This window comes from Mesocricetus auratus, unplaced genomic scaffold, assembly GCF_017639785.1.
Source record: "Mesocricetus auratus isolate SY011 unplaced genomic scaffold, BCM_Maur_2.0 Super-Scaffold_100007, whole genome shotgun sequence".
In the NCBI taxonomy this organism is placed as follows: domain Eukaryota; kingdom Metazoa; phylum Chordata; class Mammalia; order Rodentia; family Cricetidae; genus Mesocricetus; species Mesocricetus auratus.
In genome coordinates, this window is record NW_024429191.1 from 92,270,372 (window position 1) to 92,292,199 (window position 21,828).

A 21,828-nucleotide genomic window follows, 5' to 3' on the forward strand; every position below is an offset into this window, starting at 1 on the left:
CTTTCCAGGAAACATCACCAGATTCTAATCCCAAAGCTAAGAATCATTAGGGTTTTTTTTTGTTTTTTATCATTAATTTTTTAAATTTGTGGAATTCCCTTATTTTTCAATGAAAGGCTGTATGGACAATGGAACAAGGAGTTTCCCAGGCCCTTTGTAGAACATGGAGAAGAATGATAATGTGGCATGTTTTTCCGATTCAAGAGAGACGACGCTGCATTGTCCAACTTCCATCTGTCACACGCAGATTCTGTTTGTATCATGCTTATTTATTTAGTGTGTGTGTTCGTGTGTGTGTTCGTGTGTGTGTGTGTGTGTGTGTGTGTGTGTGTGCTATAGCAGATCAGAGGGCAGTCTATGGGAACGAGTTCTCTCCTTCCCCCACATGGGTCCTGGGGACAACACTCAGCGGCCACCAGACTTGCCCGCAAGCACCTTTATCTACTCAGTGTAATAACACTTACTCTCTATGGCTTGATGTAGGTCTATGGGGCAAGGATCAATTTAATCTTTTGGGGAATGAGGGAAAAAGCAAAAGCAGCTGTGAAATCCTTCCCTTCATCTTACCTGAAGTCCCTCTTGCTTCCTGGATCTCCACCAGCTGCTGCCGCCCTAGGATCCCATCCGTGAGCCACACTGGCCTCTCAAGATTCACACTCCCACAGCCTCCATTCTGCCCGAACAGTGACAATACAAGCCACTCTGTCTTGTCTTTCAGAGTCTTCCTCACCCCCTATGTCCTCCCCCAGACAGTCTTGGCAAGGACCAGTGTGCCTTCCCAGAGGCAGGTGCAGTAATCAAGATGGTTGGCAGTGGTCACATTTGCACACACTGTGTAACCCTGGCTGGTGGAATGGTGTCTTGGATGTAAGGCCTGTGTGGTCAAGAAGACCTGTGTTCTTCACCTCTGACCTTTCACCTTTGAAGGCCTCAATTTTCTCATCTGTAGAGACAAGTTACCTAGAACCGCTGGACAGTTGCTAGGCAACCCACCAGCATCTATATCCTATGTACCTTTCTAATTGGTTCTGGGTCAGGCAAATCATTAGGGATAGAACAAGGTGACCCCAGACTTGACTAAGAAATTGGGGCCATGGGGGCTGGAGAGATGGCTCAGAGGTTAAGAGCACTCTCTTCCAGAGGTCCTGAGTTCAATTCCCAGCAACCACATGGTGGCTCACAACCATCTACAATTCAGTCTGGTGCCCTCTTCTGGTATGTAGGCAGAACACTGTATATGTAATAAATAAATAAATCTTAAAAGCAAAGAAATTGGGGCCTACTGCCCACCCACTTAAGAAAACATCCTTGAGAGAAGATAGTGCTAAATCTGGCACCCCAAAAGACTTAGCAGAGATAGGTAAGGAAATTGAGACACCTCCCACCCCCACCCCACCCCCTTGGAGACTCTGCAAGGATAAGAAAGTGCAGCCCCTGGGTGACAGGCAGCAGCCTTAGGAGAATGGCTTCTTGTCCACTTTTGAGAGAGCTCTGGTGGGCCTGGTGGGAAGGGACAGTGCCATCCTGCCTTCAGCTGCTGAAGATTTCAAGATCACAGCATAGGAGGGCAATAGTCCAGGGAAGCTGGGTGATCCCTGCAGACATGTGCAGGGATGGTGGGGGGCTCAGAGACCCCTCCGATGAGTAGACATCCCGACCCAGGCTTTCATCACAGAACAGAACACAAACACAACAACAGTGTAGAACATGCCGTACAAAAAATTATAATGAGCCTGAAGGAAGGGTTCAGGGTGCAATGGTGGGGAATCACAGCATCTGGCCACCCCAGCACAGGGAGAACCAGGAGGGGATGAGCAGTAAATCAGAAGAGCAGTACCTGGGGTCTCTGGGAAAGACGAGTCGGCACTTGGAGGCAGCCCCAGGCTTGGGCCCAGAAAACAAGAAGGCTGGGGGTGAACTCAGGGTGGGGGGGGAAGAAACCACCCCCTGCACACTCAGAACTCTGTGTGCATGGGTGCTGCACCTCCAGACAGAACACAGAGGGCTTTGGGGTACTGCCCAAGGAAGCTCAAGTGGCTAGTGCGTGCTCCCTGCTCTCTGAGCTAGTGTACAGGACGGGGTTCACTGCTGACAAGGAGGAGGGGCGTTTCCATGGCGCGCTGGGTGTGAGCTGCATGCACCTGGCTCCTGAGGGACTCAGCCACATCTAGAACCCTTGTGTGGTGAAAAAGCTATGAGGACACTCTGAGGACTTCTGGGCTAGCCTTCGCTCTGGTTTTCGTCTCCATACCATCACAGGGTTGGACACACAGTGAGTTCTCACTTCTCCATGATCCATGAAGAATCAAGAGCAGCCCAGGCCCCTCCAGACCTTGAGGCAAATCCTCTGACCAACCCCAACACACATACACTCACAATAGACACACCCTATATGCACACACACCACAGAGAGAGACAGAGACAGAGAGACAGACAGAGACAGAGAGAGAGAGAGAGACAGAGAGAGAGAGAGAGAGAGAGAGAGAGAGAGAGAGAGAGAGAGAGAGAGAGAGAGAGAGAGAGAGAGAGAGAGAGCCTTGGGAGCCTGGGCACAATCGGGACCTTGTGTTCTCTACATCCTCCAGGGTCTTCCTCACAGTTTTCCCACACTGAGCCTGACACAGATTGTGTCCAGCCCCTGCCTGTCTAGGCCTGAGAGACTCTGAGGCAGTTGGCAGATGTGATTCTACAGGCAGCCAGCCTACAGGCCTGGGGCCCACAATGCTGGTCCTCTGGAGTCCCTGGGGAGACCAGGCTGCACAGTGGAGTGGGGTGAAGCTTAAGGAGACTGTCTGGGCTCCCAGAATGAGCTGGGAAAGGACCAGTTACGCCAGCCTACCCCAGCCTAGCTCTCAGCTGTGGCCGTGGCCGGTGGGTGGCAGGGGGGGACTGGCCTTTTGTGAGAGGGCGTGTGCTGGGTAGTGAAGGAACAGGCATTTGGCTGAAGAGTCTGGCTGGAGAACCTCCCTTCTGGGGTGTACAAGGAGAGGGTACCCAAACTCTTCCATTACAGTAAATAGGAAGCAACAAGTTTCCAGCCTGAAAAAGAACAGGACCCCACCTCTACCCCCACCCCCACCCCCAAGAAGGGCTGGAGAGGATGGGTAGGGGAGGTGATGTACCTGCAACAGGTCAAGCTGCCCCCCCATCTCTGCCCTATTTCTAATCCAGCTATGATGTCATCTTGTAATTCAGGGCTTTTCAATGGGGGTGGCTCAGGGGCTCCAACACCCTCAGAAGTGGTGATCTGCAGGGCTGTGGTCCCTCTGGGTCTGCTTCAGAGGGTGGACAGGGTTTCCAGGGAGATGACCCGTGTGACCCTTGCTCCTGGAGAAGGGGCTGCAGGGATGGCAATTGTGAGGACCTCTGGGCCCCACCATGGGTTGTGGCAACTTGAAATTCATTTTGGTCTGAGGAGAGGAGCACCTTTCATCTGTGGAAAAAGAGACAGACAGAACCCAGGTTTAGATGATAGCCTTCAAAGATCTCGTTTTCTTCCAAGACCAGCCACTCTGATGGCTGAGCCGCCCCTCCCTCCGCAGGCTGGCGGTCGGTAATGGGGACAGTGACTACCCCTTTGCCTGAACTGTGAACCAGGCTGCCTTCCCACAGCCAGCCGTACCCGGGCACTTGGGGTAAAAGGCCTTAGATACCAAAGGGCAGGGAGTGAGCTTGTGGGATGCTATGGTGGACAGGAGGCGCAGGCAAGGGTTTGGACTACTATGATCGCTTTCCTAAAAACACAGCTGTGCCTCCAGGACTGCTACTGGACCCGCTGGGAGCAGGGTTTGGGGGACAGTAGGTAAAACGCATCTGCCTTGAGGGTGTGGGCAGCTGAGGTGAGGTGTATCAGCCACTCCCTCCATCCCAGAGCAGTTGGCTGCTCCCAAACCCAGCCCAAGATCTGGTTGTGTCCGCAGGGAGCCACGGGGCAGGGTGAGCTACAGTCTAATCCTTGACCTTCCACTGGCTCACTGTGGAACAGAGAATGGAGCTCGGGATTCAACAAAAGCATTTGCTCAAGGACCTGGAATGTGGCCGGGCTCAAAGTCATGCCAGCTTTGGGGCTGGACATGTAGCGCAGCCGGTAAAGAGTGGTTGCCTCGCATTCGAGCATGCGCAAAGCCCTGGCTTCAGACACCAGCACTTGGAAGGGGGATCAGAAATTCAAGGTCAAGTTCAAGGTCAGCTTGGGCTACAGGAGACCCTGGCTTTTAAAATCCTAGCCACCATTACTCTTAAACGTATCCTACCCTTACTAAAATGCTCAGTTTTCCCATTTAGATTACCCCAGAACTGAGTATCAACTATGATACGAAAGACTCCAATTATTAAACTGGCGGGTTGTTGTTTGTTTGTTTTTTTCTGAGCTGGTGATAACCGACATCTTGTAGTTGATTACAGCTTTGATTTTTATGGAGTAAGGTGCTTAGTTGCTGAAAAGGTAGAACCCCTCCCCCATACTGAACTCACAGCTCTGTGTCCTCCAGGGTAGGTGGGCGCTCCAGAGCCTGCCTGCGCCTCCTCACGGCCCCCAAAATCTTCTTCCGAGGCCCCAGGGGCACGCTGATGCTGCGGAGGTCGAGGTCAGAGCACAGCATCAGGGCCTCCAGGTCAATCTTCTCCTGCCGCAGGAGGGAGGCAAAGTCCTCCAAGTACAGTGAGGCCAGGAAGGTCTCCAAGGGGCTTGTCTCGGGCTCCAGGTCCTCATCCAAGCCCAAGTCTAGCTCATCCCAAGGCAACTCCTCCCCGCAACTGCGGTCCTGCAAACTGTTGGCACTGCCCAGGCTGTCGTCGTCCAGGCTGGGGGAACTCTGCAGCCGACCCCGCGGCGTCCCTGCCCCATCCAAGCCCCCGTCTTCGCGGCCCAGCCCGTGCAACCCGCTGCTCAAATAGTTTCTTCGAAACACCATGGTACCCAAGCCGGGGCGAGTAAACAAGGAATCGTGACCTGAGTCTGTGCTGACCTCCGAGTGGGCAGGCTCGGCAGCCAGCGTGGCACGGGAGACACTGTCCTCATCGGAGAGGAACATGTCCCTGAGCGGGGCACGGCCCCACTCTTTGGGGTTGGCGTAGGTTCCCTGGCGCACAAACATCACATCGCTGCCTAGCTGCAGGCCCGAGAGCGATCGGACGCTTTTGCGTCCGTCCTCAGAGACCTTGAAGGTGCCCTCGCCCCCCTGCTTGCGCCTCTCCAGCTTCTTCTGGATCTTGGCCTTGCCCTTGGCGGTGCCGTGCAGCGTGGCCTGCGAGTAGGGCAGCTGGCTGCCCAGCGTCATGTGCTGCAGCCGGCGGCTCAGGGTGCTGGACGTGAGGCTGGAGAAGCTGAGCGCGTCGGAGCGCTCGGCCAGCTCTCGCCGGTAGCGCCGCTCCATGCGCTCGTGGTGCTTGCGCTGCATCTTGGCGCACTCGCGAATGCGCCGCTCCGCCTCTCGAAAGGCCTTGTCCTTCAGCTTGCCCACCAGCTTGGGGTTGAGGCTGCTCTGCTTGGCTGCGATGGAGTCCAGATAGCGAACGCACTCCATGTGGCCCTTCATAGCGGCCATGTCCAGTGGCGTGTGGTAGTCATTGTCCAGGCACCAGATGTTGGCCCCGAAGGACACAAGGAAGGACAGGCAGTGCAGATGGCCATTGGATGCTGCCAAATGCAAGGGTGTGTTTCCCCAGATGTCACACTTATCCGGGTCACCCCTGTAGGGACAACACGTGGAGAGGAAGATGAGTCCTTTTAGCAAACCAAACCGTGGGCTCAGGTTGGAGGTATAAGGAATCTGGGTTGGGGGAAACCGGAAAAAGAAAGGGAAGTCCAGAGACATGGCGAGCTCCCTGGACCTGCAGCACCGCATTCCCCTAAAGCGGTAGTTTCCAAAATGTGGGTCGCGATCCCAACAGGGTCACATATCAGACACTCTGAATATCAGATGTTTTCCTTGCAATTTGTAACAGCAGCAAAATAACAGTTACGAAGTGGCAACGAAGTAAGTATATGGTTGGGGGTCACCACAACACAAGGAACTGTATGAAAGGGTCGTAGCATTAGGAAGGTTGAGGACCACTGTCCTAAAGAAACCCACGGACCTGAGACCTCTACTCCCAGGAGATGAGCCAACAGATGTGGCAGGATTGAGCCCTGCGCAGCGGTGTGGGGATGGTCCAACCCACAAGGGGGCGGGGCTACCTAGGAGGCGGGATGGGGCGGGCCTTCCCCTAGAGAACTGAGGGCTGGGAATCTCAGGGGATAAATATTTGATGCGCTGAAAGAAAGGTGTGAATTATTCATGGGCCCTGTGGGGAGCTGGCCCAGAGAGGTGGTGGGCCAGGGCTGAGTCTGGGTCTCTAGGCGGGTGAGGTGGTTTGTGAAGCCACATGTCACAGGGTGACTGTGCAGGAGGACTAGAGGGTAGTGTGTGCTGGGCCTAAGCCTGGAAGAGCATGAGAGGGCGCCTGCTGGCATGCAGTGGGCACCGCCATGTCTGCAGGGAGCGGGGCCAGGCCTGGCAATGCCAGTGTGAGAGCAGGTGTCGGGTCTTGGCCTGGGCCAGAAGGGGACCGTGGGGACAGCCAGAGCTGGAGAAGAAGAGGGTTGGCGGCTGGCTGTGCTGCTCTCCCTTGTTCAGGTCGCCTTTTGGAGTCGGTGGCCTGGCCCCTCCAGCAGCCCTCTCTAATGCCCCTTCAGCAGCCCTCTCTAATGCCCCCTCCAGCAGCCCTCTCTAATGCCCCCCAGGTCCGGCTCAGGCCATAGCCCAGCTCCTGCTGGCTTCTCTACCAATCTTGCCTCTCTCTCTTTCTGGTCTTAGCGCCGGACCCTGGCCCGCACTAATGACGCCACAAGGCCAGCCCAGAGCCCGGGCAAAGAATCACTCCCCTGTCTCGGCACCTCCTGGCATACCCCCCACTCCCACCCCCTACTTCGGCTTCCCCTCTGATTGCCAAGTCTCCAAGGATACTGTGAGGAAGTGTTGCTCAGTAACAGGCCCCCCTCAACAAGCACAGATCCTTGCTTCTGTAGGACTCGAGGGCTTCGGAGGGCCAAAGGCAAACCCTCTTTTCCTTCAGGCCCCTGCATGAGACTCCCATGAGTCTCTCTGAGGGATGCTCAGGGGGGATAGTACGACTGTGTGCCCTCCTGAAGAGTCTTGGCCTGTAACTGCCTCAGCTGTCTGACCCCAGACAGTTCCCACCTACTGCTAGACCCAAGGGGCAGCAGCGGGAACAGTGAACCCCTCCCGCACATATGGAGGCATTCCAAACACCGGGTCAACACAATCCCCGCCGCTGTCACTGCCCTTGACCCCAGAGCCTGAGACATTGACACGAACCCTCTTGGGGCATCCTTTTCCTGTCCAGGCCACACCAGCCTTACCAGACTGTTGCGTTATGATATTTCCAGTAAGCTGATTCCGTCCCTTCCCCCCCCCAGCCCATTTCGGTGACCCTGGATCCTATATTGCTTGACCCCCTTCCGGGTGGACTCTGTGCCCACCCTCCCTTCCAGGACAACTCCAGAAGGAGGATGCGGCCAGATACCCTCTCTGCACAGCATGGCTTCCCACTCACTGCCGGGTCCTGCGGTGGGGGAGGGGTAGAGAGAGTTAATCCCTGGCTGAACCAGTGGCATTTGGTAGTGTGGACAGTGCCCATAAATCTCGGGAGTGGAGTGGTGAGAAGGCGCAGGTCAGTGCGAGGCTGGTCCTGTGGGAGTCACTGATGCTGTGGGGACAGCCTTTGGACTCCGAGGTTGGGGAGTAGGCAGCGAAGGTCTCTGCTTTCTGACCCACCCTTCTGCGCCCTCGGAGACTTCTCAGCCCTGGCGCCCACATTCCCTTCCTTCTTGCTTCCAGGCACCCCAACCCAGAAACGCCTTTGACCTTAGAATCACTCTGCAGTCCCCATTCCATAATCACGGACACCTCCCCCCATCACAGTTCCTCTCCTCTAAGCCCTACATACTTTTCACAAAGTGTCACAAGTGTCCCCTCCACATGTGTCTCTCAAAGTATGGCAGGCTGCACGGCCTCACCTTAGGGGTTATCCATATGGGAAGACAGCATCTCAGGGGGAGGGCAAGCGATGCCGGGAGGTTTGGGACATGGGGATTCTTATGGTTCCCTGCTGGCTGAGTAGAGAGTGTACTCACCCTCGGCTCACAATGAGGCGCAGCGACTCCAGGTTGCCATGGTAGGCAGCCCAGAGGGTGGGGGTCATGCCATCCTCGTCGGGGGCATTCAGCTCCTTCCGGGTGGCCTCCTTGAGGAGTTCCAGATAGCCATCCCTGGCGGCCCGGTGATACTGGTCATTCATGGCGCCCCACGTTGGACAGGTCGGGCAAGGGGCCCCGAGGAATGTCCCCCGACGGGGAGGGCAGCCGGGTTAGGACTGAAACATGGGTTTGAGGAAAGCGACTGTGCAGGGGCCGCCCCTGCTGCCACAGATGGGAGATGAGGAGCGCCAGAGCTGCGACTACAAGACTACCGGGACATTTGAGCTGCGCACCAGGGGAGGAGGGGGGAAATCTCTCACTGACCGGGAGCCGCCCAGGAGCTTCCCCTGGGTCCTAAACGCCCTGCTTTCCAGCACACGGGGGTGACTCAAGTGAAGTCCAGCTCTCTCGCGCCAAAGCGTCTACTCTGGCCCCTTGAGGCCCAGTATAGGGACATTTAGTATGTCTTCGACAGAGCTCCGAGCGCTGGACTCCCTGATTTCTTCACCCGTCGAAAGGAACCTGCCAAGGGTCGGAGAATGGCATCTGAGGGTGGGATGGAGAGGAAGCTCTGATCCGAAGGACAGTGGGTCTAGAAGAACAGGAAGACCCACTTGAAGACAATCCAGAAGCAGGGCGCAGCAGTCCCGGTAGAGCTAGCCTACTCGCGTGGAGTCACAGCTCTCCTGCAGGGGGCGCTAAACGATTGCGAGCCGGCTGCGGACACTGCGTGGGAACCAGACTTGGCAGCATCCAACCTGAATCTCCAAGCAGCAGTAGTAAGGGATACAGAAGACCGAACTTGGATCACTCTGAGGGCAGGCTGGGAAAAGGAGAACTGTTGCCCCCGATCTCGGGGCAGCCAGCAAGATCCAAGATATAGCTGACTCCTGAGCTGCAACCGCGTCTAAGTGCAAGCGGTCACTGGGGGTGGGGGGTAGGGGGCCCAGCTCTGCAGGCTTTGGGTGGGTGCGATCTCTTAGTACCAGGTTGCAGTGGGCATTGGGGGAGGAAGACCCTCTAGGTACCGCAGTATGCGGCCTCGCCTGAGCCCTGGTCACGCCAACGCGACAGGGTGAGGGGATCTTAACAGGTAAATATAAATAAATCTCACCTTATCTGGCTTCCTTAAATTCAGCTCGGAGAAAAGATGGATCATGTGAGTGGGACTGAGAGGTTTATGGAGCCGAGCTCTTGTGGCTGTAAATCACTCTGCCCTCTCCGGTATAAAGCACTGGTCCAGCCCGGCGTGGGAGAGAGGAGACGCCTGCTGCCCCTTAACCCCCAACTTGGTGTCGGCTCCCGGTGCAGCCAGGTGCGTGTCCCTGTTCAGGAGACTGTCAGATTTGGGGAGTGGGACCTTGTGCCACTGCTTCTTTCTGTACAATATTTCCGGTCCAGGTGGGAGAGTTCAGTTTTTCTCTTCTTTTTCCCCAGTGCTTGGTCTAGCATCCGTAGTCCCACATTCCAGGGTCCCAAAATCCAGGGATCACTTAGGAGGAAAGGAAAGCCCCCTGGGTCTGTGTTGACCTGGAAAACTGTCCCCCCCCTCCCACCCTACCCCAATCCCACAGTGATCCCTTCAACCTCCTCCGGTCGCCCCCACCATGTCGGAGGAACTGGTCCAGCACCCCAAGGAGAGCCTGCCGGCGCCACGAACCAGCCCCCGCGAGGTGTGGAAAAAAAGGGCGGCCGCTTGCTGTCGGTGCTGTTGGCTGTTAACGTGCTGCTGCTCGCCTGCACACTCATCAGCGGTGGTGCCTTCAACAAGGTGGCCGTGTATGACACCGACGTGTTCGCACTGCTCACTACCATGATGCTGCTGGCCACGCTGTGGATAATCTTCTACCTCCTCCGCACTGCGCGCTGTCGGGATGCGGTGCCCTACCGGGATGCGCATGCCGGCCCCATCTGGCTCCGAGGTGCCCTGGGAGATGGGGACAAGAGAGGGGTGGGCACGCTGGGGAGCTGCTGTCTGGTGCTCCTGGAGGACTTGCAGGGTGTGACTTTGGGTAGACAGGTGTGCAGTTCCCTGGGAAGAGCGATGTGGCTGAGAGCTCACTGGGGTGGGATGCAGGGGGGGGCGGGGTGGAAGGAGAGAAACTAGAGGATAGACAAGCTTCTTTGCCTTGTGTAAGACTGGACCGAGATGGTCATGCACAGCCTTTGACTGTGAGCAAAGCTACAAAAAACAAGAACAAAAAGTAAAGGACAGCCGCCGGTGGTGGCGCACGCCTTTAATCCCAGCACTCGGGAGGCAGAGGCAGGCGGATCTCTGTGAGTTCGAGGCTGGGCTGGACCGATAGCCTCCAAAACAATACAGAGAAACCCTGTCTCGAAAAAAAAAAGTAAAGGACAATAGCAGCTGACAAGGTCTGTCCCCAGGCTGTCCCGCTGTGTGCAGTGGAGGGGACGAGTGATGTCCACCCTCTTCCCACTCACCACGCCCTCGTCTTTCACCCACCTGTTCATCTTCCAGTCCTTCTGTTTATCCATGCCACTATTCACCATCTGTTTATGGCCCTCATCCTCCTCACCATCCATCCATCCACCTGCTCACACCCTCATCCATCTGCCCAGTAACCTCTCAGTCCATCCATCCATCCATCCATCCATCCATCCATCCATCCATCCACCCATCCATCCTCCTAACCTCTCCACTCATCCATCCATTCACCTGTTCATTTATGCACTCGACCCTCAATTTACCCATTCATTCATCTTTCAGTCACACATTTGACCATTCGTGCATTCATCCATCCATCCTCCCAACCTCTCCGCTCATCCATTCTTCCGTCCAGTTGTCCACCCGTTCCCTGCACACACCCCCAACTAGCCACTCACCTTCAGAACCCATCCTCCACCCTACAAAGCCCTCTCTCCCGCCTCTCTGATCCACTGATTCTCTGCTGGCCCTGATTCTCAGGTGGGCTGGTGCTGTTTGGGATTTGCACCCTTGTCATGGACGTCTTCAAAACTGGTTACTACTCCAGTTTCTTTGAGTGTCAGTCGGCCATCAAGATCCTACACCCCATCATCCAAGCTGTGTTTGTCATTGTCCAGGTGGGTAGAAGGAATGTCCCCATATGGGGAAGAGCCTGATGCTTGGGAGATCTGAGCTCCACACATACCCACACACCGCCCCCCTCCACCCTGAGCAATTCAGTGAAAGGACTGTGGTAGAGATCATATGAGCCCATAAACAAGGAAACACTGACTCATGGAGTGATGCCTAAATGTGAGTTCCTACTTAGGGATGCTGCAATTTTATTTTGATCTAAGTGGTGCCAGTAATTAACACCTAGGAGGTGCAAGTTGTGACAGCTGGCCCCGTCTGATAGAACCTTGGGTGTCCATGGAGGGCGTCCGTGCTGCCTAGGGTTGTGCTGTGGCCATGGCCATGGCTTGTTTGATCTCAGCCATAGCTGAATGCATGGTATTTGTTTAGGAGGCAGGGCATCCCATAACTAGGATTTTTCCCCGACAAGTTCAAATAAATTTCTTTTCTTTTTCCTCTTGTGACTCACTTCATGAAGCCCAGACTGGCCTTGAACTCCTTTCTCACCTCCCAAGTTCGGGAATTTCAGGAGTGTGTGCCACACCTGGCTTGTTAGTTTTTTTGTTTTAATGTGTTGCATAAAGACCATTTTGAAAGAGCTGAGTAAGTTGAGGTGTGACTGCTCTTGGATGGGACCAGAAGAGAAGCTCACCTTGTGATACAAGCAAGAAGACCAGGGGATGGTGCCATGCTTTGACACATCCTCCTGGCACCCAGATGTCCACAGTGCCACACACATGTGGCTGTGGCACTTAATGTAGCTTTAGCCTTTTACATCTCATAAGTTTGAAGACTGCTCAGGAAAAATGAAAACAGAAATGCCCCCACATCGGTAGGTCCCATGGCAGGGACTCGGCGACAGGGATTCAGACGAGGCCGTTCAGATCCACAAAGGAAGCAGGTAGCAGGGAATGTGCACAGAGTCAGGGGTGTTGACAGGACAGCCAGGAGTTCAAGGTCACTTCCTGCTACATAATGAGTTCAAGGCTAGCCATTGGGAAGCAGAGACAGATATCTGTGAGTTTGGGGCCAGCCCAGTCCACACATGGAGTTCCAGGTCAACCAGAGCTGCATGGAGAGACCATGTCTCAACAACACTAAAACCCAAAGACCTTTTTACATTAAAATCTTGAGCAAGATCTGGTCTGAGCCTGACCTTCTCCCAGAAATACATCACTTGGTAGCCAAGACTTCACTCGCCCCTTTATCAATCCAGGTCCCACAAATCTTATCAAGATGAAAATGTCTTACAGGTGATATTTTCCTAATCTTTAAGAAACAAAGCCACTATTTTTTTAACAAGCTGAAGTATAGAGTAGAAAAAGAAGTTATTCCCTCTCCCTTGTAATCAAAATAAACCTGATTAGTCTAGGGATACTGGGTGTGGGTGGCCGCTGGGCTCTGGAGATTAGCCCATGTACACGGGGCTGAGCCTATCCCTCTCTCTGTAGACTTACTTTCTCTGGGTCTCCGCTAAAGACTGCACCCACACCCACCTGGACCTGACCCGGTAAGAACCACAGCTCCGTGTCTGTGGGCCAAGGGCTCACCTGGCATGAGAGAGGAAGCTTTTCATCCTGGGTGTGGCTCTTCTAAGTCCTGGGTGGGGTTTCAGCCACCCCTTCCTCTTTGTCCTTACTTTCCAGCGCCTGGACTGTGCCCTTTCCCCTAGTGGGGCCTGAGCCTCGGGACACCCGCTGGCCCCCTCTTGTCTGGCATCCCACCAGGCTGTCTTGCTTCCAAGTCCAGTTCCCCCGTTCGTAGGGGCCCATCTGCCTCCTCATTTTGCAACCCTGTTTCTCAGGAGGGCTCCCGACCCTGCCTGGCTCTGCCAGGGACCCACAGTGAGCTCAAGACTCACGAGCCTTTCGTTTGCCTCGTCCGTGCCTCTGAAACAGGTGTGGGCTCATGTTCACCCTCACCACCAACCTAGCCATCTGGATGGCGGCCGTCGTGGACGAGTCCGTGCACCAGGCCCACTCCTACAGCGGCTCTCATGGCAACGCCAGCCACGCCCGCCTCGCCCCTGACCGTAAGTTCCCTGTTAGCACTGGCCCTGTGGCTGCCAGGCACTGGATGGGTGCTTTGCGTATTCATAGTCAGTCAAGCATGCCTTTTGCCAGGGCATGGTGGTAAAGGTAGAGTCTGGGGGGGGCCTCCTCCCCCTCCAAGCGCTCCCTCAGAAGAGTGGGTAGAGGCAACAAGGAACAAGAATATTTAGTGTATTTCCTCATCCTTGTGGGTACAGTCTTGGCCATACCGTCCAGGTCTCCATTCCATCAAGAGAGAGCCAAGCTTCCAGAAGGAAGGGCAAGAGTGATGAGGAGGAGGAAGGGAAGGAGACAGAATGGGGCAGCCTTTCCAGTCTGGGGTGGAAGGAAGGCAATAAGTGCCCCCCCCAGTGTAGCGACATCACTTGGACATATGACTGCCTTGCTTGGTACAAAATGCCTCAAATGTTCTGTTTAACAGCTCCCCTTTGAAGATAAATATTACTAATGTTCCCCTTTTATAGAAGCAGGAACTAAACACAGGGAGGTTAAATAGTTGCCCGAGGTCACAGAGCCTGCCATGGAAGTGCTCAAAATCACCCTGGCAGTTAGCCAGTGAGTTACCCAGAGAAAGAACATCTTTCACTGGTTCTAGACTTCTCCTCTGCCCAGGACCAAATCAAATAACTAAGACTTCCACATATACCCACAACCCCTACTGTCACAAGGGAGGCTTTGGAAATTGGAAGCATGACCTAGGCCTGCAGAGAGATCCTAGTGTAGAAGGATTGATAAGAGCCACCTGGTGGGGGCTGGAGAGGTGGCTCAGAGGTTAAGAGCACTGACTGCTCTTCCAGAGGTCCTGAGTTCAGTTCCCAGCAACCACATGGTGGCTCACAACCATCTACAATTCAACCTGGTGCCCTCTGTATATGTAATAAATAAAATAAATCTTAAAAAAAAAAAGAGCCACCTGGTGTATACGGGGACTCTTGGTGGTGGAGAGCACAGCCCCAGGCAGGCGGTCACCTTAACAGATGAAACTCTGGAGTAGGAGAGGCTGCAGCGTTAGGAGTTAGGCATTTTTCCTCGGCTCACCCACTATATTCTCAGACTTCACTGGGCCACAGCTTCTTCATTCACAAATCCAGCTGGGGTAGCTCTGGGGCCAAAAGAGCCATTTGCTGATGCTCCCAGCGTCCTGGACAGCACATTCTGAATCCCCCTGGGTGTGGCTAGAACTGAAGTGATGGGAATCGTGGTGGGGGTCTGGACACAGCAGCTGGGGCTCTGAGGGGATCAAATGTGGGGGAAGTTGTAGGCAGCTGACCTGGGGGAGAGGGTTTCCTTTTATGGGAACCAGAGCCTGCCTAACTCAGGGAGCAAAAGGTCCTCATGAGTCAAGAGGAACTGGAGGAAGTTCTTTTTTTTTTTTTTTGTATGTGTCTGAGTGTGTGTGTGTGCTCCTGTGTGTGCGTGTGTTCAAGCCAGAGGTCAGTGTTAAGTGGTTCCTCAATTCCTTTTCTTTTCTTTTTTATGGGTATTTATGAATTTATGGATTGTGTGTGTGTGCACACGCGTGTATGCGTGTGTATGTATGCGCGTGTGCGTGTGCATGCAGAGATCATAAAACAACTTTTAAGAGTTGGGGCTCTCCTTCCACCGTGTGGGCTCTGGGAATTACACTTTGGTCACCAAGCTTAGTGGCAATTGGTGGCAGGCACATTTTGTACCTGCTGAGCCACCAGACGGGCCCTCCACCTTACTTTTTGAGACAAGTTATCTCCCTAAACCTGGACCTCACAGCTTCAGCTAAACTGGCTGGTCAGCAAGCTTCAGGAGCGTCCTACCTCTGCCGCCCAAGCACGGGGATCATAGGCATGTTCCACCACACCAAGCTTCTTCCACAGCTCCAACTCAGGTTCTCATGCCCGCATTCCAAGTGCTTTAAACTGCTTTTATTTTGTTTGCATCGACTGTTGGCTTGCATGTATGTCTGTGTGAGTGTGCCAGATTTTGGAGCTACAGACCATTGTTAGCTGCCATCTGGGTGCTGGGAACTGAACCCCGGGTTCTTTGGGAATACAGTCAGTGCTCTTAACCTCTGAGACATGTCTCCAGGCCAAGCCCCAGATTTTCACTGTTTTATTCTTGGCACTGATTTGTCTTGTAGCGTACAGCACAATAAGTCACTATGGGAAGCAGACGCCAGACCCTGCGAAGTCCTTTTGGACTGCAGTGGTAACCGACAGAGACAAACCCCTGTCCTCACTTGTCACGAACTAGAAGAGGAGGGTAGAGCCCGGCCTACCCTCTCTGCTTCTCTCCACAGCACAGCGAGCGGGCGGCACAGCCGGAGGAGACCCGTGCCCGTGCAGCACAGCCGTCTGTCAGATCTTCCAGCAAGGCTACTTCTACCTGTACCCCTTCAACATCGAGTACAGCCTCTTCGCTTCCACCATGCTGTACGTCATGTGGAAGAATGTGGGTAGGCTGCTGGCCCCCACCCATGGCCACGGCCACGCACCATCCAGGGTCAGCCTCTTCCGGGAGACCTTTTTTGCTGGTCCAGTCTTGGGCCTGCTTCTCTTTGTTGTGGGTCTGGCTGCCTTCATCCTGTACGAGGTTCAGGTGAGTGGAGAGAGAGACCAGACCCAGAAGGCCCTGGTCACTTACTACACCTTCAGCATCGTCTGTCTGGGGCTCATGACTTTGGTCAGCTTGAGTGGCTCGGTCATCTATCGTTTTGATCGGCGGGCCATGGACCACCATAAGAACCCAACACGTACCCTGGATGTAGCCCTGCTAATGGGCGCCGCCCTGGGCCAGTATGCCATCTCCTACTACTCCATTGTGGCTGTGGTGGTGGGCTCGCCCAGGGACCTGCTGGGGGCACTCAATCTGTCACATGCCCTGCTCATGATCGCCCAGCACACCTTCCAGAACGTGTTCATCATCGAAAGCCTGCATCGGGGACCACCTGGGGCTGAGCCTTGTGAAACGCCCCCCAAGGAGCCCTGTCAAGGTATCACCTTTGCCAACCTGGATGCCATCCACACCTTGCCCTCCTGCCCACCCACCCCCAGGCTGGCCAGCCCCAATCCAGAAAGTCCTCAGGACGCAGAGGCCATCATCATCTCAGCTCCCCGGTGCCACTGGCGACGCCGGTGCCTAAAGGACATCTCTCTGTTTCTCCTACTCTGTAATGCCATCGTGAGTAGTTAAGGGGTGTGAGGGCGAGGGTGGTGGAGATGCCCCTACATCGGGGGAGGGTTGCTATCCCTGTCTTGCCAAAGGCTCATTCTGGAATTTTATATAGGAGTAGGTCCAGAGAGGGACAGCTGCAGCCTTTAGGCGAACAGCCTTGAGGGCACACAGGGACACAGGGAGCCTGCCGACCTCTGGCAGGTCGAGTCCCAGGGGAGGCTGACGTGGGGGGCTGGGTGGAGCTGGAGGGTGAAGGGCACCACCCCCAGTGGGAGGTGTGAGTGCTCCCAGGATCTTGTGACCCGTTTGCTTCTGGGGATAATTGGAGCAGCCTCAGGAAGTCGCAGAGATCAGCCTAAGTGTGAGCAGACTGTTGACAGGGTGCAGCGGAGGGCTGGCTGGCTGGGACAAGGGCTGTGCACGGCAGCTGCCCCTCCCAGGTGACTTGGCAAAGCCAACTACAAAGATCGAGAGGCTTCATCCAGTACAAGTGTGTTCTCTGGAAGGAAATACCCCAAGGCAGAAACCCTCAGTGAGGTACCCCCAAAGAGAAGCATTCCTAGCATAGCTACACACAGCACAGCCATACCCCAGTGTAGCCTCGACCCTCAACACAGAAATGTCTGCTACAGAAATGTGCACCTGTGGGGACAGTTGGCCTCTGGGTCTGCAGGTCCCATGCCCAGGATTTACTCAACCCTTAGATGGAAAATATTGGGGAAAACATCTGATCCTATTGGACATATCTTTCCCTCGTCATTGTTCCCTAAACAAAACAAAGTACGAATTATTTCCATAACATCTATATATACATATTGTGAACACGGTAATTAGAAGTATACAAGAGGATGTACGCAAGTCATTTTATATAAGGGACTTGAACATCCTTGTGCGCTGGTTCCCTAAAATATTGCTTCCAAGGCCAGTTCTTTAACCAATCCCCCACCAACACCAAATGATAGCTGTGCATCTCAAGCAGAAGAAAAAACATCTCCAATGAAGTCAGACTCGATACAAAAACAGCCGTATATCCTGCAGTGGAGTGTCCCTGAGATAGAAACGCCCTAATGTAGTCATATCCCCAGGCTGGGAATACTCGGCCATCATCCCCACCCCACCCCCTCCCCCCCATGCAGACTTCCACTAGTCAACTTTGCTTTAAAGAAAAAAAAAATCAGTCTTCAGGCTCTGACCTTACCAGGAGAAGCAATAAGGCTCAAAACCTCACTGTACCCGGGGCCCACTTGGGTGTATGGCCTCTGCGTGTCTGCCCGTCTCCCGCCTCCAGCCTGGAGGTTGAGAGCTGCCTTCCAATGCCTTCCAAGAGGCTGTTCTTGCTGCAAGTACCTGAGTCCGAATCGTTCTTGTCAGCATCTCCCGTCGCTCATTTTCTACAACAGAAGCAGATTCGGGAGAGGCTGTGATGCTGTATGTCCCCCCGCCCCGCCCAGCCCCACCCGGCCCCAGCACGGAGTTAATTGGCATAGGGGTTAGGCTAGTCTTTAAGACTTGGCCCTTTGTCCAGTATCCCACGCCGATAAGGAAGGTCTGAGTTCCTATCTGGAGGTGAAGCAGGAGTCTAGCCTTGGCCTCCTGTCACCCATGGAAGGGACAAGGAGGAGGCACGGAGCAGAGGAGCAGGTGGTCTCCTGGCTGAGTTTCGAACCCACCCCACCCTGTCACCCTAGACTTAATTGATTCCACCACCACCAGGAAGTATTCCAGCACACTCCCCCCCCCTTCAGCTATGCGTATCAATGCCTTACATCACTTATTGAAATTTCCATCTGATAGGAAGGCCGAGGGTGGGAGGAACGACTTCAAGAGAGTCCCCAGCCCAGTTTAGTTGGACAAACTTCCTCAGCTCCTCACTCAGGCCCTGTCCTCAGTTCTGGAGACTGACCGTCCCTAATGGCCACCAAACTGGAAGGCTGGGATCCCATTCCCTTCCGCCCAGCAGAGCCCACAGATGTCACAAGCGGGCTCCTGATGCACCCCTCTCCCCCCACAGCTGTGGATCATGCCTGCCTTCGGCGCCCGCCCGCACTTCAGCAATACCGTGGAGGTGGACTTTTATGGTTACTCCCTCTGGGCGGCCATCGTCAACATCTGCCTGCCTTTTGGCATCTTCTACAGGATGCACGCCGTCTCCAGTCTGCTGGAGGTCTATGTACTGTCCTGAAGCTCCGCAGAGACAAGGCAGAGGAACCCCAGCGCCTCTGGGGGTGAATCAGGCTGGCGCTCACTCTCTGCCTGCCCCAGACTGGAATTTTCACCAAAGTTTATTTTTCCAGGATGAATTTTTAAATCAAAATCGAGATGTGCCCGCCCGTCTACTCCTGCATGACCCTGGAGCCTGGGGAGATGGAGGCAGGGCAGCATTCCCTAGGACCAGGCAGGATCTGGAAATAACCGTCTCTGACTCTGTCTCTAATCCCAGCCATGCGACCTGTGCACTGTCTGGAGTTAGGAATCAATAAACCTGCAACTGCACTTTTGTCCCGGCTTCTTGTCTTGTCTGTGATGATCACAGGAGAGGAACCTGGGGTTCTGAGCTGAAAAGATTCAGGGTTTTCAGACACCTACCTTTTCGGTGGGTGAGCTGAGCTGAGTCCAAGATGCAGACTTTCTGGGCAGTGGATAACAGGGTGACTGGGAAGGACCAATGGAGTGCACACGAATGTGATTGTCTATGATACAGGGTAACGAGTTAGGGAGGACTGATTTAATCTAATGTCCATGCTTTACAAGGAAGGAAAGTGAGGCTCATGTATAGAAAGAGCCAGAGCCTCTTGCCTCTATGTGTGTGTGCGTGTGTGTGTGCGCGCGCGCGCGTGCGTGTGTGCATGTGTGTGTGTGTGCGTGTGTGTGTGCATGTGTGTGTGTGTGCTTGCACATATGTGCAGGTGGGTGTAGAGGCCAGAGGTGGACCTCGGGGAGCTCTCCACATGTGTGAGTGTGTGTATGTACAGGTGTGTGTGTATTGTGTGTACAGGTGTGTGAGGGTGTGTGTGTACAGGTGTGTGAGGGTGTGTGTACAGGTGTGTGAGGGTGTGTGTACAGGTGTGTGAGGGTGTGTGTACAGGTGTGTGTGTATTGTGTGTACAGGTGTGTGTATTGTGTGAACAGGTGTGTGAGGGTGTGTGTACAGGTGTGTGTTGTGTGTACAGGTGTGTGAGGGTGTGTGTACAGGTGTGTGAGGGTGTGTGAACAGGTGTGTGAGGGTGTGTGTACAGGTGTGTGTGTTGTGTGTACAGGTGTGTGAGGGTGTGTGTACAGGTGTGTGTTGTGTGTACAGGTGTGTGTGTTGTGTGTACAGGTGTGTGAGGGTGTGTGTACAGGTGTGTGTGTATTGTGTGAACAGGTGTGTGTGTGTGTGAGGAATCATCCACCTTTTCACTTTCTTCTTATTCTGTGAGCTCACTTCGTATGACTAATCTTGGTAGCCCACTAACCCTGGGGCTTTCCAAGGCTGGAAGGACAAGCAAGTCACCACAGCCACAGGGTGTTTATCATTTATGTGAATTCTGGGAATCCATAGAAGTGCTTTGACCAGTGAGCAGCATGGTTTTGCCTGCCTGTATGCTATGATCATGTAGGACAGGGTTTCTTGTGGGAAGCTCACAAAATTAGCACAGCTACCTGGCCACTAAGCTCTAGAGATCCTCCTGGCCCTTCTAATCTAAGTCCCGGCCCCTTTATTATAAATGTGTGCCTACACCCAACATTTTATGTGGTGTTGGGGAGCCAAATCAGGTTTTCACACTTATGTGACAAACATTTTACTGACTGAGCTATCTCCCCAGTCCTCAAACTTCCTTATTATGAGCAGTGGGGGTTTTTGTAGTTGTTATTAACATTTTTAATTGATTTGTGGTCATTGTAAGTGTGCCATTTCAGAGTACATTGTGTCAGAATCAGATCCGAGTACTGCCACATTGGTTGCCTCAGACCAAAACCATTGTGTATGTGTGTTGGGAGCATTCAAAGTCCCCTCGATTCGCTGTTGTGAAATACACAGTGGACTGTTGCCAGCCATTGTTCTATACACAGGAGGAGATCCTTCCTTCCATCTGAACCTGAACCCATTAACCCTAAGCGGCGGACGTGTCCTCTTCAAACACCTGGGGAACATGGGGAGTTCTTAGCCTAGATATAAGAGGTGGCCCCAGCTTAAGAGAAGTTGGGGGAGTCCTTACTCCCCGGGTTTCCCAGTACTTACTCTGCTTGGGGTCCTTTAGGCAGCTGTCCAAAGCCACAAGACTTCTGACCCGCACAACTGTGTACAGAGATGGAGGGAGAGGGGAGGAAAACTGAAAGCTAGAGGGACAGAGGGACAGAGTTGGTTTTCTGTTTTTGAGACAGGGTCTCACGGCTCTAACTCCCTATGTAGCCAAGGATGACCTTTAACTCCCGTGGTTTTTACCTCCCCACCCAAGTACTGTGAATTACAAGTGTGCACAACTCAGTTTGTTTATTTTAATTTTTTATTACTTTTTATTTTCTCTCTTTATATGCGTGTGTGTTCACCTGCTGTGCTGAGTGTCCCAGTGGAGGTCAGAGGACAATTTGCAGGATCGGTGGTCTCCCTCCGCCTTACGGGTCCGCGGGGATGGAACCCAGGTCCCTCTGAGCAGTTACCCTCTGAGCCATCTCTCCAGCAGAGTCAGAGACTGGAACGGAGACCTCGCAGCCAGAAGGGAGGGAGAGCCAGGCCTGGATTAGGATGAGTGAGGACCGTGCTGGCGGTGGTGGCGTCTGGGAGAACTGTGTGAGAGCACAGACGCTGAGAGCACGGGAGGCATCAGGGGAAAGAGTGTCCACAGGTCTTTGAGGCTGGAGGTGATGGGGATGTGAGGCGGAGAGGGGAGGGGAAGGAGAAGGGGAGGACCAGAGAAGGCCCTAAAGACTGCTCCCCCCCAGCCCGCCCCTCCCCCGCCTTCTAATCCAATCTCCCACCTTGGGTCTCTTCCATCCCAACTTCAGGTTTGACGTCAGGCAGAGCGTCCCGAGAGACGCGGCTTTGGAGCTGGGTCAGCCAGGTAGGGTGTGGAAAGAGGCGACCTGGACCGGGAGAGAAGAGGGTCCCGTTCGCAGCTCAGACGCCACAGGCAAGTGTAGCCTGCAGACAGCGAGCATCCGGCGCGGGGCTGAGGACAAAGCACCCCCCCATAAACTTTGGGGACTGCCCCGACTCGGACCCTGCAGGCGGCGTCCGCCCCGCCTCCTGCCACGCCTCCACGGCCCGTCGCCTCGCCATTGGCTACCCGTCCGAGCCCCCGGCGGAGTAATTAACGAGGGATTAATGAGATTCCCAAAGTCAACAGAAAAAATCGATGGGCCTTGGAGCCCGAGCGGCGGCTGCGCAGTCT

General features: G+C 54.2%; 2 protein-coding genes and 1 long non-coding RNA gene across 7 annotated transcripts; 1 reads left to right on the forward strand and 2 right to left on the reverse strand.

The window, feature by feature from the left end:
* Positions 1 to 2,465: 2,465 nt before the first annotated feature.
* Ush1g (USH1 protein network component sans) lies at positions 2,466 to 9,959 on the reverse strand. 4 transcript variants are annotated; one of them, XM_040750038.1, is made up of 6 exons: positions 9,861 to 9,959; positions 9,315 to 9,692; positions 8,815 to 8,958; positions 8,138 to 8,722; positions 4,474 to 5,691; positions 2,466 to 3,433 (listed from the first exon to the last, which is right to left on the reverse strand). In XM_040750038.1, exons 4-6 carry the CDS (start codon positions 8,299 to 8,301, stop codon positions 3,430 to 3,432), a joined length of 1,386 nt encoding a protein of 461 aa, XP_040605972.1. In that variant the 5' UTR covers positions 8,302 to 8,722; positions 8,815 to 8,958; positions 9,315 to 9,692; positions 9,861 to 9,959; the 3' UTR covers positions 2,466 to 3,429. The 4 variants fall into 4 exon arrangements, with proteins under 4 accessions (XP_040605972.1, XP_040605973.1, XP_040605971.1 ...); XM_040750039.1 differs by lacking the exon at positions 8,815 to 8,958; XM_040750037.1 differs by lacking the exon at positions 8,815 to 8,958 and having other exon boundaries at positions 8,138 to 8,792.
* Otop2 (otopetrin 2) lies at positions 9,778 to 18,954 on the forward strand. The gene is given in 7 exon segments (XM_021226978.2): positions 9,778 to 9,879; positions 9,882 to 10,122; positions 11,127 to 11,263; positions 12,710 to 12,768; positions 13,157 to 13,290; positions 15,582 to 16,462; positions 18,468 to 18,954. Coding segments are annotated over 7 exon segments (1,695 nt in total). The 5' UTR covers positions 9,778 to 9,807; the 3' UTR covers positions 18,639 to 18,954.
* Positions 17,587 to 21,651, reverse strand: LOC121141558. Of its 2 annotated transcripts, XR_005878507.1 has the most exons (5): positions 21,416 to 21,651; positions 20,987 to 21,223; positions 20,679 to 20,776; positions 19,043 to 19,146; positions 17,587 to 17,847 (listed from the first exon to the last, which is right to left on the reverse strand). It is a non-coding gene; the product is annotated as an uncharacterized LOC121141558 (long non-coding RNA). The 2 variants fall into 2 exon arrangements; XR_005878506.1 differs by lacking the exons at positions 17,587 to 17,847; positions 19,043 to 19,146; positions 20,679 to 20,776 and having other exon boundaries at positions 20,950 to 21,223.
* Between the last annotated feature and the right edge of the window lie 177 nt (positions 21,652 to 21,828).